Source organism: Cydia amplana, chromosome 2 (genome assembly GCF_948474715.1).
Source record: "Cydia amplana chromosome 2, ilCydAmpl1.1, whole genome shotgun sequence".
NCBI classification, from domain to species: domain Eukaryota; kingdom Metazoa; phylum Arthropoda; class Insecta; order Lepidoptera; family Tortricidae; genus Cydia; species Cydia amplana.
The window spans coordinates 18,567,935-18,581,394 of record NC_086070.1 but is presented as its reverse complement, the minus strand read 5'-3'; the positions used below and the strand labels follow the sequence as shown (position 1 = coordinate 18,581,394).

The window sequence follows — 13,460 nt, the reverse complement described above, 5'->3', positions numbered from 1 at the left end:
ACAATTTAATATCTGATATATCACACGATACAAAAAAATGGCCGCAAAGTTAAAAGTTTATTTATTTACGTTACTAGTCCATCTTTGGATCACCGACTCTTTGTCATATGTGAAAAATGTGTACCAAATTTCAATTGAATTACTCTATTAGGGGCAGACACACGAGTGATCTTAAAAGGGATTTTTTTCTTGAATGATTTGTATGTACTTACCCCAACGCACCTCACGTTCCACGCGGCGCAGCGTAATCAGTAAGTACCTAATAATTAGTGTCCGACCGAAACACAAATTTCTGTATATATAAGTATTGTTGTCCTACTTGCTCGCCAACTTTTGGTCTTTGTCACATAGTTTAGTTTCATAATACGAAGTACTATTTCGTATGTTTCGGCCAGGCCGAAAGATTCGGCCGTTTTTTGGCCGAAACCGAAACTACGGCCGAAACATGATTTTATGGCCGAAACCGAAACCGAAACCGAATCTTCGGTCGGACACTACGAATAATCACAATGGTCTTAAGTACCACAGACCCTACTGTCGCTTAAGTCCTTTATGACAATCTCTGCCTATTAGAACTTATAAAAAAAAAAGAAACCGAGTAATTATATCCAACTACCGAACCTGCTTACAAATTTTCTCGAGATATTTGAGAAATGTGATATGCAAAGGAGAACATTCGAACAAACGAAAGTATTTTTGCCCAAGCTGAAACGGAGACCTTCGCCTACGCTCGGTCAGTGATGGTTTAGGTACAGTCAGCTGCAGGTCACCCCTGCATAGAAGATTGTATGCAGGGGTGGTACCTTTTCTCTGCAGCTGACTGTACACCTATAAAAAATTGTTGTACCTGCTGCAATTTTATACCGGTACCGTACTTTATATTTCAACAGGTATAGTACCTTCAAAACGAAGCGGTATTGATAAATAATAACGGTACCGTACCGCCTATAAATAATAATAATAATTCAGCCTATATACAGGGTGGTCCAAACCTTGACGTCCAAAAATTTTTTTTTAGATTCCTCACGTCGTGGGCTATCAGAATATACCCCATGTATGTTAGCCGATTTTTCGTAGTTATCGAGTTATGATTTTTTTTTACTTTTAACTTTTCATATGAAATTCCGGGGTTCCCATACAGAGTGGCTAAAAAATAACTGCATTTCCGTTGCCAGGGAGGTTTTGGGATTATACTGAGCAACTTTTACAATGGGGCCAACCCCGAAACCGCGAAAAAAAATTACCCTTCCATAGAAAATGGACTAGCCAAAATGTATAATAAGCCAATTTTTTTTTCGCGATTTCGGGGTTGGTCCCATAATAAAAGTTGCTCAGTATAATCCCAACACCTCCCTGGCAACGGAATGCAGTTATTTTTCAGCCACTCTGTATGGGAACCCCGGAATTTCATAGGAATAAGAATAAGAATAGAATAAGAATTGTTTATTGCCACATACATGAACATAAAATAGAGTTAGAATTACTTACATAATAAAATAAAACAGTTGTTATCATATACAAAACAAAAGTGAGAAGATCTTTGTATTAGGCAAAGGGTTCCAGTCTCAGCGTGTGCCGGGCCTAGGTGCCCGGCGCTGGTTTTCAGACCGGTCCCAGACTAAGGACGGTCGGAGAATATTACCTACATAGGAAAAGTTAAAAGCTTAAAAAATCATAACTTGAAAACTACGAAAAATCGGCTAACATACATATGGGGTACATTGATAGCCCACGATTTTTGGACGTCACGGTTTGGACCACCCTGTATAGACAATAATCTCAACGCTAGCCCAATGCGGATTGGGGACTTCACACACAGCTTTGAATTTCTTCGCAAATGTATGCACTACGAGTATGCAGGTTTCCTCACGATGTTTCCTCCTTCACCGAAAAGCTAGTGGTAAATATCAAATGATATTTCGTACATAAGTTCCGAAAAACTCATTGGTACGAGCCAGGATACCAATGAGTTTTTCCTTACCGCTTATACCGTAAAGAAATAATGCAGTCTCTGCTTTGCACGATTATTGTGTGGACATAATTCTTATAATCACCGAAACATACATACCTCTACGCACAGAATGTCATTGAAATAAAACATTGTTTTTTATAGTAAATTAATATAACATTCGATTTATACACATAACAATAAGCAGGCCAGGCCGCAGCGATATTGGCCTGTAAGCTTCATCTCGGTCTCCAAATCCGCAAAACTCGCTGGTACTAAATGCTGGTCTTGCCGTTATTAATTATCTTGATTCTTGAAGATTATCAGAACAGCACGTTACGTAATCGCATACATAGACGGAACGAACGTCAACAAAGTAGGTGTAGACACTGCAAGTCTTTAGGTATTAAACGAATTACGCTTCGTATTAATAGATGAGTAATATTTAAATGAACATATAATATTCTCTAACATAAATACAAGATTACAATTAATTGACATCAAAAGTCATTGACGTACAGAAGTCATATACATTTTTATAATGACGCAAAATTGATACCAGCATAATGAAAATCAATCCCAATCAGTAAAACGAGTCTTTAAACTTTTTTCATTTTAAGCGGGTTTTGAAGGAACAAGTTACTTAAATTCGATTGTAATCGTATTGTTTTAGGATAATTTACTGCTGTTTTCGACCGTTACGACCCGTAAATAACAACAACTCACATTTAAAATTTGACTGGAGCTCGACGTGATTATATTTATTTACCCTATTTTATGAAATACAATTTATCTACTGGTATACATTTTCGTATGCGTATATGATGAAATGTCTTTATTAATGTCAAAAACGAGCTATGACGATGTACACGTCTGCTTCGATGCAAGGCCAACGGCCATCTGACTCGAAGAAGAGTTTTGAGTGATGTCGTCAATGTATGGAAATTATACGAAAGTTTACATTTGGGATTGAATTTCTGTGTTGTATTTGTGAGTAAAAATATTAGTAGATAATAATCTGGTAGTTTAGTTATCTAGCCTTCAAAATCCCACAACAACTCAATTACTGTCAAAGACAAAACTGTAATGCGTCTTGCTCAAACGGAACTCCATATTTTGATTTTTGGACACTTTTAGTGTCGATTTGTAGAGAATTACAGGAAATAAAAAAAAATATGGCGTGAAGAGCCGGTACACGGCTTCTTCGTGAACAGATTTGCGTATAATTTAATGCAGTTATTAATCATTCATTGAACAAATTGATTGCACAAAGTGAGGTCTAAATCGAAAACGTCATATACCGTCCCCTTAAATTACTCGTCAGACGCAATAATTAGAACAGATGTTCGCTCTCATACGAACGAGCCATATGTTGCATTGCACTGCTCGATGCACCGCGTTCAATAGCGCCTCGATCCGCTGCAATTATGGCCTTTCTTATGCAAATTATTATGAACGACTACGACTCTATGCTGCAATCGTAGAGAATACCTGTCAATGTTTCGCTCCACCTTATGATTAACTTTGTGTTTATATTATTCTTCAAACAAGTTGGTTCACAATTTCAGTCTACATCTACAAGATAAAGCATACCAATCATCAAACAAGAAACCTTTGTAAATTGAATGATGATTCATTATTAGCAAAGGTGAAATCTTAAGCTGAAGCCGAGCAGGCACGTTTCAAAAACGATCGTTAACAACGCCTTGTTAGCACCTATTGAGTTCTTACGATATATTACAGTTTGCGCGGCTCGCGCCGCTATTAATGAGAATACAGCTTATTGCTATTTTTGAGCTTAAATATATTATTAGCTATATTTAAATAAAAAAAATGCCATAAAAAACCTAACACACATAGTTAATTGATAGTTTCAAAATCTCTCGCGTCGAATGATGATACCTTCATTTTCAGTTCATTTTATGTGGATTAGATGTTTGTAGACATTTTTTGAGTTACATTACATAGTTTGGAATTAACATTTTTTGGAATATTAGCACATTAATTTATTTAAAAATGGCACGACATGACACACATTATAGTATTTGACTATTTGCCCACATTAATAACGGTGAGTATCGTAGTAATTAATTATCTCTTGACTAGAATATGAGTGATTCTACGTGGGCCAGGCTGCTATGTTGTGGACGAAAACCGGTGCGTTGCGGTGTGGCACGATCGCGGCAGACACACCCACACTCGTCGTGACATGCTTCACTTGCCCGACATCCGCCGCTACCACGCCTTTTCCGATTGCTCCTTTTTGCTGCACACATCACAGGACGCCAGCCTCCGAACCCTGCATAACGTGCAACATTCTGTGTGTGGTATCGACACTATCGATCCATAATAGTGTAGTCTACTGCAATGGAGCCCTATAAAACGCATTAAGTTTGTCATACAATGGGCCTACTGTCTATCAAAAGTAATGTGACTGTCGTAGCGAGACACTTTCCTTCATTGTTCGTTGATCGATATGCGATACTTACTCATACACGTAATATATCATCGTTGTCTATTTATTTTGGAATGAAAAAACATGCCTTACCTATATATTAAAGTAGTTTAACATTTATTTTTGCGCGGGTGTCCTTTCGCTTTATTTCCACTATGAGGTTCTTAAAGGCCCAGTAAGCTCGTGTTCTTCTCTTACTCTCACTGAGCGTAAGCGTGAGTGAGATGGAAGTGCGTGTCCGGGAGCGAGAAAAAAAAGTATTGTGATCCAAAAAAGCGCTACTTAAACACTCCGTTTTCTGACTCTACTGCACCTTAAACAATCCTGATTCCTGTCGTGATCTGTGTCTTGTCGCATCAATAGATACGTGACGTTTGTTATGTGCGCCGCGTTGCTGGAATTGCATACCGCATAATATGGACTTTGCCAAAGCACGTGCTGCGGCAGCGTTGATGGCTTTTCGGTTACATTGACTCCTTTACGATTAGCATGAATGCGAATGCGCTTTATGATCGTTATCAATTTGTCCGTGCCACAGCTCTATGCCCGTCACCTGCTATTGTTCTGTCTCTCAACTGTTGTTCTTCTGTAGCGACCTCTTTGTGTTGAACTTACACTCGTGCATTGTCGCTACCTTTTCTGTGAGTGACGGGGGCGCGATTAAATCCAGATAATTGCATCGCCAAGGTCTTCCACGAAGTCGACATTTAGACGGCTGGTTTCATCGTCCCAGCGCTTTTTGATTCGCGTAATGAGACGGGTGCGACTGCGAGCGCGCCGCGTCCGCATAAATCTGAGATAATGGCATGCAGCGTGAGAGAGCACAGTCGTGCTACGTTAGTTTACGTAATAAGTGGATACGTTGAAACAGCCTAGCCAGAGGACCCTCATGTCTAATTTCCTGTCCGGTTTCTAAGAGGTCGTTGTTGTCTTCTTCGTACCTAATTTACTACCTACTTCTAGCAGATTTCTATGTCTTTATCGTACTAAGATGCTTGCGAGCTGTTAAGCGCTTCCACACAATTGTATACCTACGCCATTTTCTAATCATCGACAATGATTCTAATACATCTTACACGACTAGCCCCCGGGCTCACAAGATGACGGCTTGAGTGACTGCTAAACGGCTCATTTTCATCCCCATTCGAAAGAATACAGGTGAAACCCATAATTGTAGCACGCTGGGAAAGGCGCGGAGTCACGATATCTTTAAGCGGCTGCCCGAGATGGCCAATTAGACAAATACTAAGACTATTGCGGCGCGTGCCAATGAGAATATTGCTCGCTGGTAAGGTTATAATGGAGATGCATCATAATACAACAATGCTGAATTAGGTTTATACTTGTCACGCAAACATGCGCCGCCATCGTAACAACACGTCAACGTCGACTAATTGGTCTCGCAAAGAACACTTGTCGCGAAACTGTAATTGGAACAATTGCTTGCCACAATTAACTAAATTAATTTAGATAAATTGTTGGAGCTGAGAATCGCCTTTATGGTGTACTGGACTTTAAGCATAAATATTTCGTAGAATAAATTTATATTTTCTTGCTTAGCGGCATACCTACCCCACGAGCGTAGCGAGTTTTTCGGTTGCTCGTATATCAATATTAGGACCAGGGGTTAAACAATAACTTGTAAGGCCTATTAACTATTATATAATTTATTTTCGACAATGTTTTTTTTTTGTTTACAAATACTACTAGTACCGATCCCTACTGCCCTTTAATTACATGTACGTGTAAATAAGTATCTTAGAGTACAAAGAGCAATTTCCAAATCAAAGAAATAGATGTCAGAGTGTAGATTAACAAAACGATGCTCAAAATGTATAATTTGAAGGTTGAAAAGGCGATGTATATTCTGATAAATGTCTAAAATGTCGTTACTTTCAGGTATCTTTACGGTTATGTGCTACAACGTCCTCTGCGACAAATACGCCACGAGACAAATGTATGGCTACTGCCCCAGTTGGGCGTTAGAATGGGATTACCGGAAGAAAGGAATTCTGGATGAAATTAGACATTATTCCGCAGACCTAATTAGTTTACAGGTTAGTGGTTATCTGGCCAGTTTTACATATTTACGACATACACTTTACTAACCGCCGACACGGCGGCACATCTATACAAAATCTAACGCTAATCTTGACGTCCATATGTGCAAAGGAACTACTGTTGTAATATTTTTATTTACAATATTTAAATTTCGCGTTAGACCCGTCTATAAATGGGAATATATGTTTTTATTTACTTTTTAATGCGGTGATATATAAAATATTCATATGTAAATCATTACTCTGTTTGCAGGAAGTAGAAACCGACCAATTTTACAACTTCTTCCTACCAGAGCTTAAAAGCGACGGCTACGACGGCATTTTCTCACCAAAATCGCGAGCGAAGACCATGGGCGAGTCGGAAAGAAAATACGTCGATGGTTGTGCCATCTTCTTCAGATCTGCAAAGTACGTGACAAGTGTTTTTTATTAGTTACCTATATTTAATTATGGATCCTGAGTGGCCCATTGGCGTCTAGTCAACTCTGTCGCTGCTGTTCGACGCAACGTTGGCGCAACTGTGCAGCAACGCCATTTTCCATAGCGCTGACTATGTAGACGTCAACGACGCTCAATCGACGCTAGTATGGTGTATGGCCCTTATTCTAAAATATACCTATAATATACAGGGTGGATTTTCTTTTTGGGTCAGTGAGGGCAGCTACCAGATCCCGTGCTGCTACGAGAAAACGGTCTTAGAAGACCTTCCTTCGATTTCAAATTAATGAAGATTGGCTTTTACAGATTTTGGAAAAAACATACAGGGTGCGAGAAAAAGGTCATTTTTGACAAACTTTTTTTTTGATGCCAATCGATTCCATTCCTATTGAGGATCAAAAGCTTGTATGGAACCAAAAAAAAATTTCCGGCTAGAAAAGCCACAAATCGAGGAAAACTTTTCCCATACAATTTGTGTGAAAATGAAAACTTTTATTTTTCACATGCTATTTTTGTATGCCAATCGGTTCCATTCCTATCCAGTATCAATAGTTTCCTAGGGGTCAACTTACGGTAATGTACTTAAAAATCACAAATTAATAATAACTTTTTGCATACATTTACTATGGAGAAAACGTGAAATGTTATTCACAATTTTCTATCTCGCCCATCAGTCCTACAGCAATGTCTTCATACAGTATTATGGTCCTTAAATGTAACAGGACTGATTGGCCAGATAAGTTGACCCCAAAGAAACTATTGATAATGGATAGGAATGGAACCGATTGGCATACAAAAATAGCATGTGAAAAATAAAAGTTTTCATTTTCATACAAATTGTATGGGAAAAGTTTTTCTCGATTTGTGGCTTTTCTAGCCGGAATTTTTTTTTTTGGTTCCATACAAGCTTTTGATCCTCAATTGGAATGGGATCGATTGGCATAAAAAAAACATGTCAAAAATGACCTTTTTCTCGCACCCTGTATGTTTTTTCCAAAATCTGTAAAAGCCAATCTTCATTAATTTGAAATCGAAGGAAGGTCTTCTACGACCGTTTTCTCGTAGCAGCACGGGATCTGGTAGCTGCCCTCACTGACCCAAAAAGAAAATCCAGCCTGTATAGTATAGTGATTTCATTGTTAATTTTATTTATTAATTTTGTTTTTTTTTTCCTGTGAATTTTGATGTATATGAATTGTGTAAATATTGTACAGATGTGAGCCAAATAGTAGCTTGAAATAAAGTAATTTTAATTTAATTGAATTGCAGATTCGCGTTAGTAAAAGAGCACCTAATCGAATTCAACCAGCTCGCGATGGCTAACAGCGAGGGCTCGGACAACATGTTGAACCGCGTCATGCCCAAGGACAACATCGGTTTGGCGGCGCTGCTGAAGACCAAAGAAGCGGCCTGGGAGAATGGTGAGCACCTTGCACCATTTATAACGTAACTAGCGACCCGTCCCGGCTTCGCATGGGTTAACAAATTATACATAAACCTTCCTCTTGAATCACTCTATCTATTTAAAACCGCATCAAAATCCGTTGCGTAGTTTTAAAGATATAAGCATACATAGGGACAGACAGACAGCGGGAAGAGATTTTGTTTTATACTATGTAGTGATATATATATATTTTTTTATATGTCGTTTGTCTGGCCTGCTATTGCACTTTCACGCCTACATCAATATCGACCGCCGATCCTGAATTAAACCAAGGTAAAGGGTGAGAAGATTAAGTTGATTAGTCTTTAAAATGATTATGATTATTATGGGAAGAATGGTTTACGACGTTTACGTCAATCACCTACATAACGCACTCGAAATAAATATAATGCGGCAACGAATACTGAATGTACGGAGCGTGCGGGTGTCCTAAACTCTAAATTATATATTTAAATAATTGCCAGGCATACCAACGGACTCGTCGATGCTCGGGCAGCCAATTCTAGTATGCACGGCACACATCCACTGGGACCCCGAGTTCTGCGACGTGAAGCTGATCCAGACGATGATGCTCAGCAACGAGCTGCGCAGCATCCTGGACGACTCGGCGCGCACGCTGCGGCTGGCGGGCCAGCGCGAAAACGTGCAGCTGCTACTCTGCGGAGACTTCAACTCGTTGCCTGACAGCGGTAACTATCGACAACAAGCTTAGATTCACCATAGAGAAATTTAGTAACACAAGAGTGCTCACTCCATACATCAGTTTTGGTACCAAAAAGACTCTTATTTTCAGTGTCGACATCTAGCATCCAGTAGCGGAATTATCAGTACTGGATGCTAGATGTCGACACTGAAAATAAGAGTCTATTTGGTACCAAAACTGATGTATGGAATGAGCAATCTATGTATTCTTTTCTCTATGGTTTCACGTGGCAAACTTGACAAGTAACAATATGCAAAAGTGACGGGCATGGCAGGACTAAAACGTTCTGACTTGATTAGGCTAAAATACAACATATACGTTTACTTATACAACTTCTTGTGTATCCGTCTTTTCGTTTGTAGTTATTTTATCAATGAGGAAATATGTATTTTTAAGCGGCATTCCGTTTTCTCGTTTAGCTAACTGGATTTTGTTTTCCTCATAGACTTGCTTGGCTCATTGGTCTTTTTAAGCAAAAATAACTTTTTTCACGAACAAGTTATCTGTATTATGAAAGAGATTGATTACAAAATTAGGACATAAATTGTTAAAGTTGAATCTAGCTAACAAATGAGTCTAGTTAGCGTCTTAAGATATTCACGACCTAGATTTCAACGGTGGGACAATGCAGAGTGCTTAGTTCGAATTAGACGGGTCAGATCCTCGAGACAAACGGACCAATTAACGGTTTTCTCGGCAATGGGCTTGTTTGTCCGTCACTTGGAAATAAATTAACGATTTCGGAGCGCGCCGCCGCCGCGACCGCTAAGGACGGTCCGCTTTCAACGTATTTCTACATTACTTAGAGAATGGTGTTTGCTTCGACGCTTTGATACTAAAGCAATTAGATTTATTGGTATGCTTGGCCGTGTTAGTTTCGATTTATTGCAACTCATTTGAATGGAAATTCTAAATTTCATCTTGCTTGTTTTTGAGGGTTATTTGAAGATATGTATGTACGTGCAATCAACTGTTTGGGTGCAATTTGCGCTGTTTTTAATTAGGCGACAGCTAGGAATTTGATGATTATTAATCAGCAGTTAATGCAAATGTTGTCTGCTTAAAACTTTCCTTGACGATTTTTACCAAGGAAAAATTTAGGAAATCAAAAATAGATCCGAAAGTTTGACGGATTTTCAAGTATTGACATTGACAGGTGGGCTTTCAAGGTCAGCGACTTGAATTTAACAAGAGCATTTTGTAACTACTAATGAACATATAAAAAACCAGTTCGCCCTTATTTAAACACAAATTAGTCCCATTAGACCCGAAGATATGGGGCGGGAAGGGGGCAGACAGACAGACAGACGAGTTATCCTATTTGGGTTACGTTTATTTTTCTCTTCGAGGCACGGATGAGGCAAAAATTGGAGACATCAATCACCGGGCTTGAGTATAACGACCTTTCTGGCCTAGTGGGTAGTGACCCTGCCTGCGAAGCCGATGGTCCTGGGTTCGAATCCCGGTAAGGGCATTTATTTGTGTGATGAACACTAATATTAGTTCCGGAGTCATGGGTGTTTTCTATGTATATAAGTATGTATTTATCTATACAAGTATGTATATCGTCGCCTAGCACCCATAGTACAAGCTTTGCTTAGTTTGGGGCTAGGTTGATCTGTGTAAAATGTCCCCCAATATTTATTTAACTTATTTATTTATTCAGGAGTCATGGGTGTTTTCTATGTTTATAAGTATGTATTTATCTATACAAGTATGTATATCGTCGCCTAGCACCCATAGTACAAGCTTTGCTTAGTTTGGGGCTAGGTTGATCTGTGTAAGGTGTCCCCCAATATTTATTTATAGATGATTGGTTGTGTACGTTTCAGGTGTTGTGGAGTTTCTATCGGCGGGGCGCGTATCGTCGGAGCATCGCGACTTCAAGGCGCTCGGGTACGCCACCTCGCTGCGCCGCATGCCGGGCTCCGAGCACGAGTTCACGCACAACTTCAAACTGGCCTCCGCATATAGCGAGGACATCATGCCCTACACCAACTACACGTGAGTGTTATAAATGTTATAATAATTAACCCACGCTACGCTCCAAGACCCAAATCGTCGATGTAGCTCGGAAGGCGGGCAAGCTAAAATGGGACTGGGCTGGTCACGTCTGCGGAATGCCGAGTGAGTTGTGGGGCAAAATCACGTCAGAGTGGGAGCCTGAAAACTCAAACCGGGGATCTGGCAGACCCTGCCGGCGATGGCGGGATGAACTGGACTCCTTTTTAAAGGAGTGGCCACACATAGCACTGGACAGAGATTTGTGGAGAAATTGGGGGGAGGCCTTTGCCCAGCAGTGGGCCACGACAGGCTCCAAATAATAATAATAATAATAGAGTCTCGACCAACATCTTGAGAGACTCTCGCTAGGTGGTTGGATCAAGGGCCAGATGCAGAAGGCGGTGATCTTGGACACGGCGCGGATAGTCCGCCGGTTCCTCTCTCTGCGGCCCTGACCACCGGTAGCTTGGGCCCTGCCCCGCTGCCGGCGGCACCCTAGGTTAGGTTTTTTTATAATGTGTTTATATTTATTTTTTAATGTTTTGTAAGTGTTTTTATATTTTACTTTTATATTCATATTGTAAAAAAACCCTAACTTAGAGAAGATAAATAAATAAAATAATAATAATTAACCCATTATCATTGGGTCGTTTTCGACCCATTGAATAAAACTCGCTCCTACGCATTAAAATTAGTATAAGAGCCTGGAATCTCTATTCAGTGGGTCGAAAACGACCCAATAGGCATATATGGGTTAAGGAAAACGCTCGGGTACCCCACAAGCTTTTCCTTTACTGGAATCGAGAACATCGCCTGCCGTTTCATAAATAAATATAAAAAAAAACTTTAGCTTCTCAACACAACATTGATTACGATTTGTGTCACGTAAATATACCTACTTGTTCATAGAATCCGCCTAAGCTAATTCTGCCCAGACTTCGACGCCGCAATTCACAATCTGTCGCAATTCTCAACCGATTTTCGTGAAGTTTTGTGAGCAGATTCGATGGTTAAAATAGATTTTTTAGTCGATTCAAATTTTGGAAATTTTGAAAATGGCTGAACCATTGGGGTTTGCAAGGTCTACAGCTCACAGAGCCACTACATATATATCATAAAAATAATATATGCTAACTACTTATTTTCTATCCTGCCGACTGCGCCAGTGAGAAATGAATCACTTATCAACATAAATCGTTCAACATCACTACTTAGCATTGCACTTTACCTCCCATTCAAACCTGCTAATAAACTCGATATCGACTGGTTACATAAACCAGAATGAGAATAAAGTATTGTATTGTTTCGTTTTCAGATTTGACTTCAAGGGTATAATCGACTACATATTCTACTCAAAGCAGTCGATGACGCCGCTGGGGCTGCTGGGGCCGCTGTCGCAGGACTGGTTCCGCGAACACAAGGTGGTCGGTTGCCCGCATCCGCACATACCCTCAGGTGAGCCCGCTGAGCAGTAAATCGTACTTAATTTTTGCTAGTAGGAACTTATGTATGTAATCGTAGCAAATGTCCTGGCCAACATAATGTTCGACTTTATTGGAAGGATTTTTTTTTCTCGATTACCAATTAAAAAGTGAAATCCCTTTCATTTCGCTAGCCAGTATTCGAAATACAACAATAGTTATTTGTTTCACAAGGGGGCAAAGTTGTTGTTTAACCGCTCGTACTTTAATTGATACCTGAACAAGAGGAAGATTCCAAAATTTAACCATGACTACCATGAGCATAGCGAGTGGTTCGAAAAGTGAAATCTTGAGCGTTGCGAGGGTTTCAAGGCACGCGGGTTAAACAAATTTAACCACACCAACGCGATGAAATGCTATCAGTTTTTGAGCAATCAAGAGAGCCTGTACCAGCTGGTGCGGTGAAAACATATTTTTACTCCGTAGAGCGAGGATTCAAGGAACGGAACGCCTTTTAGTAAATACGTAACACTGACCAGTCGATCGGTGATATTCCAGATCACTTCCCCCTGCTGGTGGAGCTGGAGATGTGTCCGGCGAGCGCCAACTCCAACGGGCTGATCGGGCGCAGGTAGCACGCGTCGCCGCCGCGCCGGCGCCGCTAGCGCCCCCCCCCCCCCACCACCAACACCACCCCCGCCCCCCCCCCCCCCCCCACACAGCCGCGCTAGCACAACACGACGGCCCCGAGGATAGTCTGCCACGTTTCATACTTTAAGTTTTTAGCGGTTGCGAGATTTTATCTACTTGGGCTCGGTTCTAATTTTTATTTTCGCGGATTTCCTAAAATTAGACGACCGCTCCTAAAATATAAAGTCTCTGTGTATTTTACTTAGGTGCGAGGTGGCCCGGGTGTAAGTGAATGTTGCCGGACGGTCGTTATTACCCGATGAATTTGGTTATTTATTAACATATTGTAGCGCTTCT

At 40.3% G+C, this 13,460-nt stretch overlaps 1 protein-coding gene across 2 annotated transcripts in view; it reads left to right on the top strand.

Annotated features, from left to right (window-relative positions):
• LOC134659596 (CCR4-NOT transcription complex subunit 6) overlaps window positions 1-13,148 on the top strand; it is a 184,177-nt gene extending 171,029 nt beyond the window's left edge. For both annotated transcript variants that reach the window (XM_063515271.1, XM_063515280.1), the window contains 7 exons: window positions 6,303-6,460; window positions 6,717-6,871; window positions 8,171-8,322; window positions 8,810-9,034; window positions 10,881-11,052; window positions 12,368-12,507; window positions 13,032-13,148. In XM_063515271.1, coding sequence (XP_063371341.1) covers window positions 6,303-6,460; window positions 6,717-6,871; window positions 8,171-8,322; window positions 8,810-9,034; window positions 10,881-11,052; window positions 12,368-12,507; window positions 13,032-13,108 — 1,079 coding nt within the window. In that variant the 3' untranslated portion in view covers window positions 13,109-13,148. The remainder of the gene's footprint in view (window positions 1-6,302; window positions 6,461-6,716; window positions 6,872-8,170; window positions 8,323-8,809; window positions 9,035-10,880; window positions 11,053-12,367; window positions 12,508-13,031) is intronic.
• The last annotated feature ends 312 nt before the right edge of the window (window positions 13,149-13,460 follow it).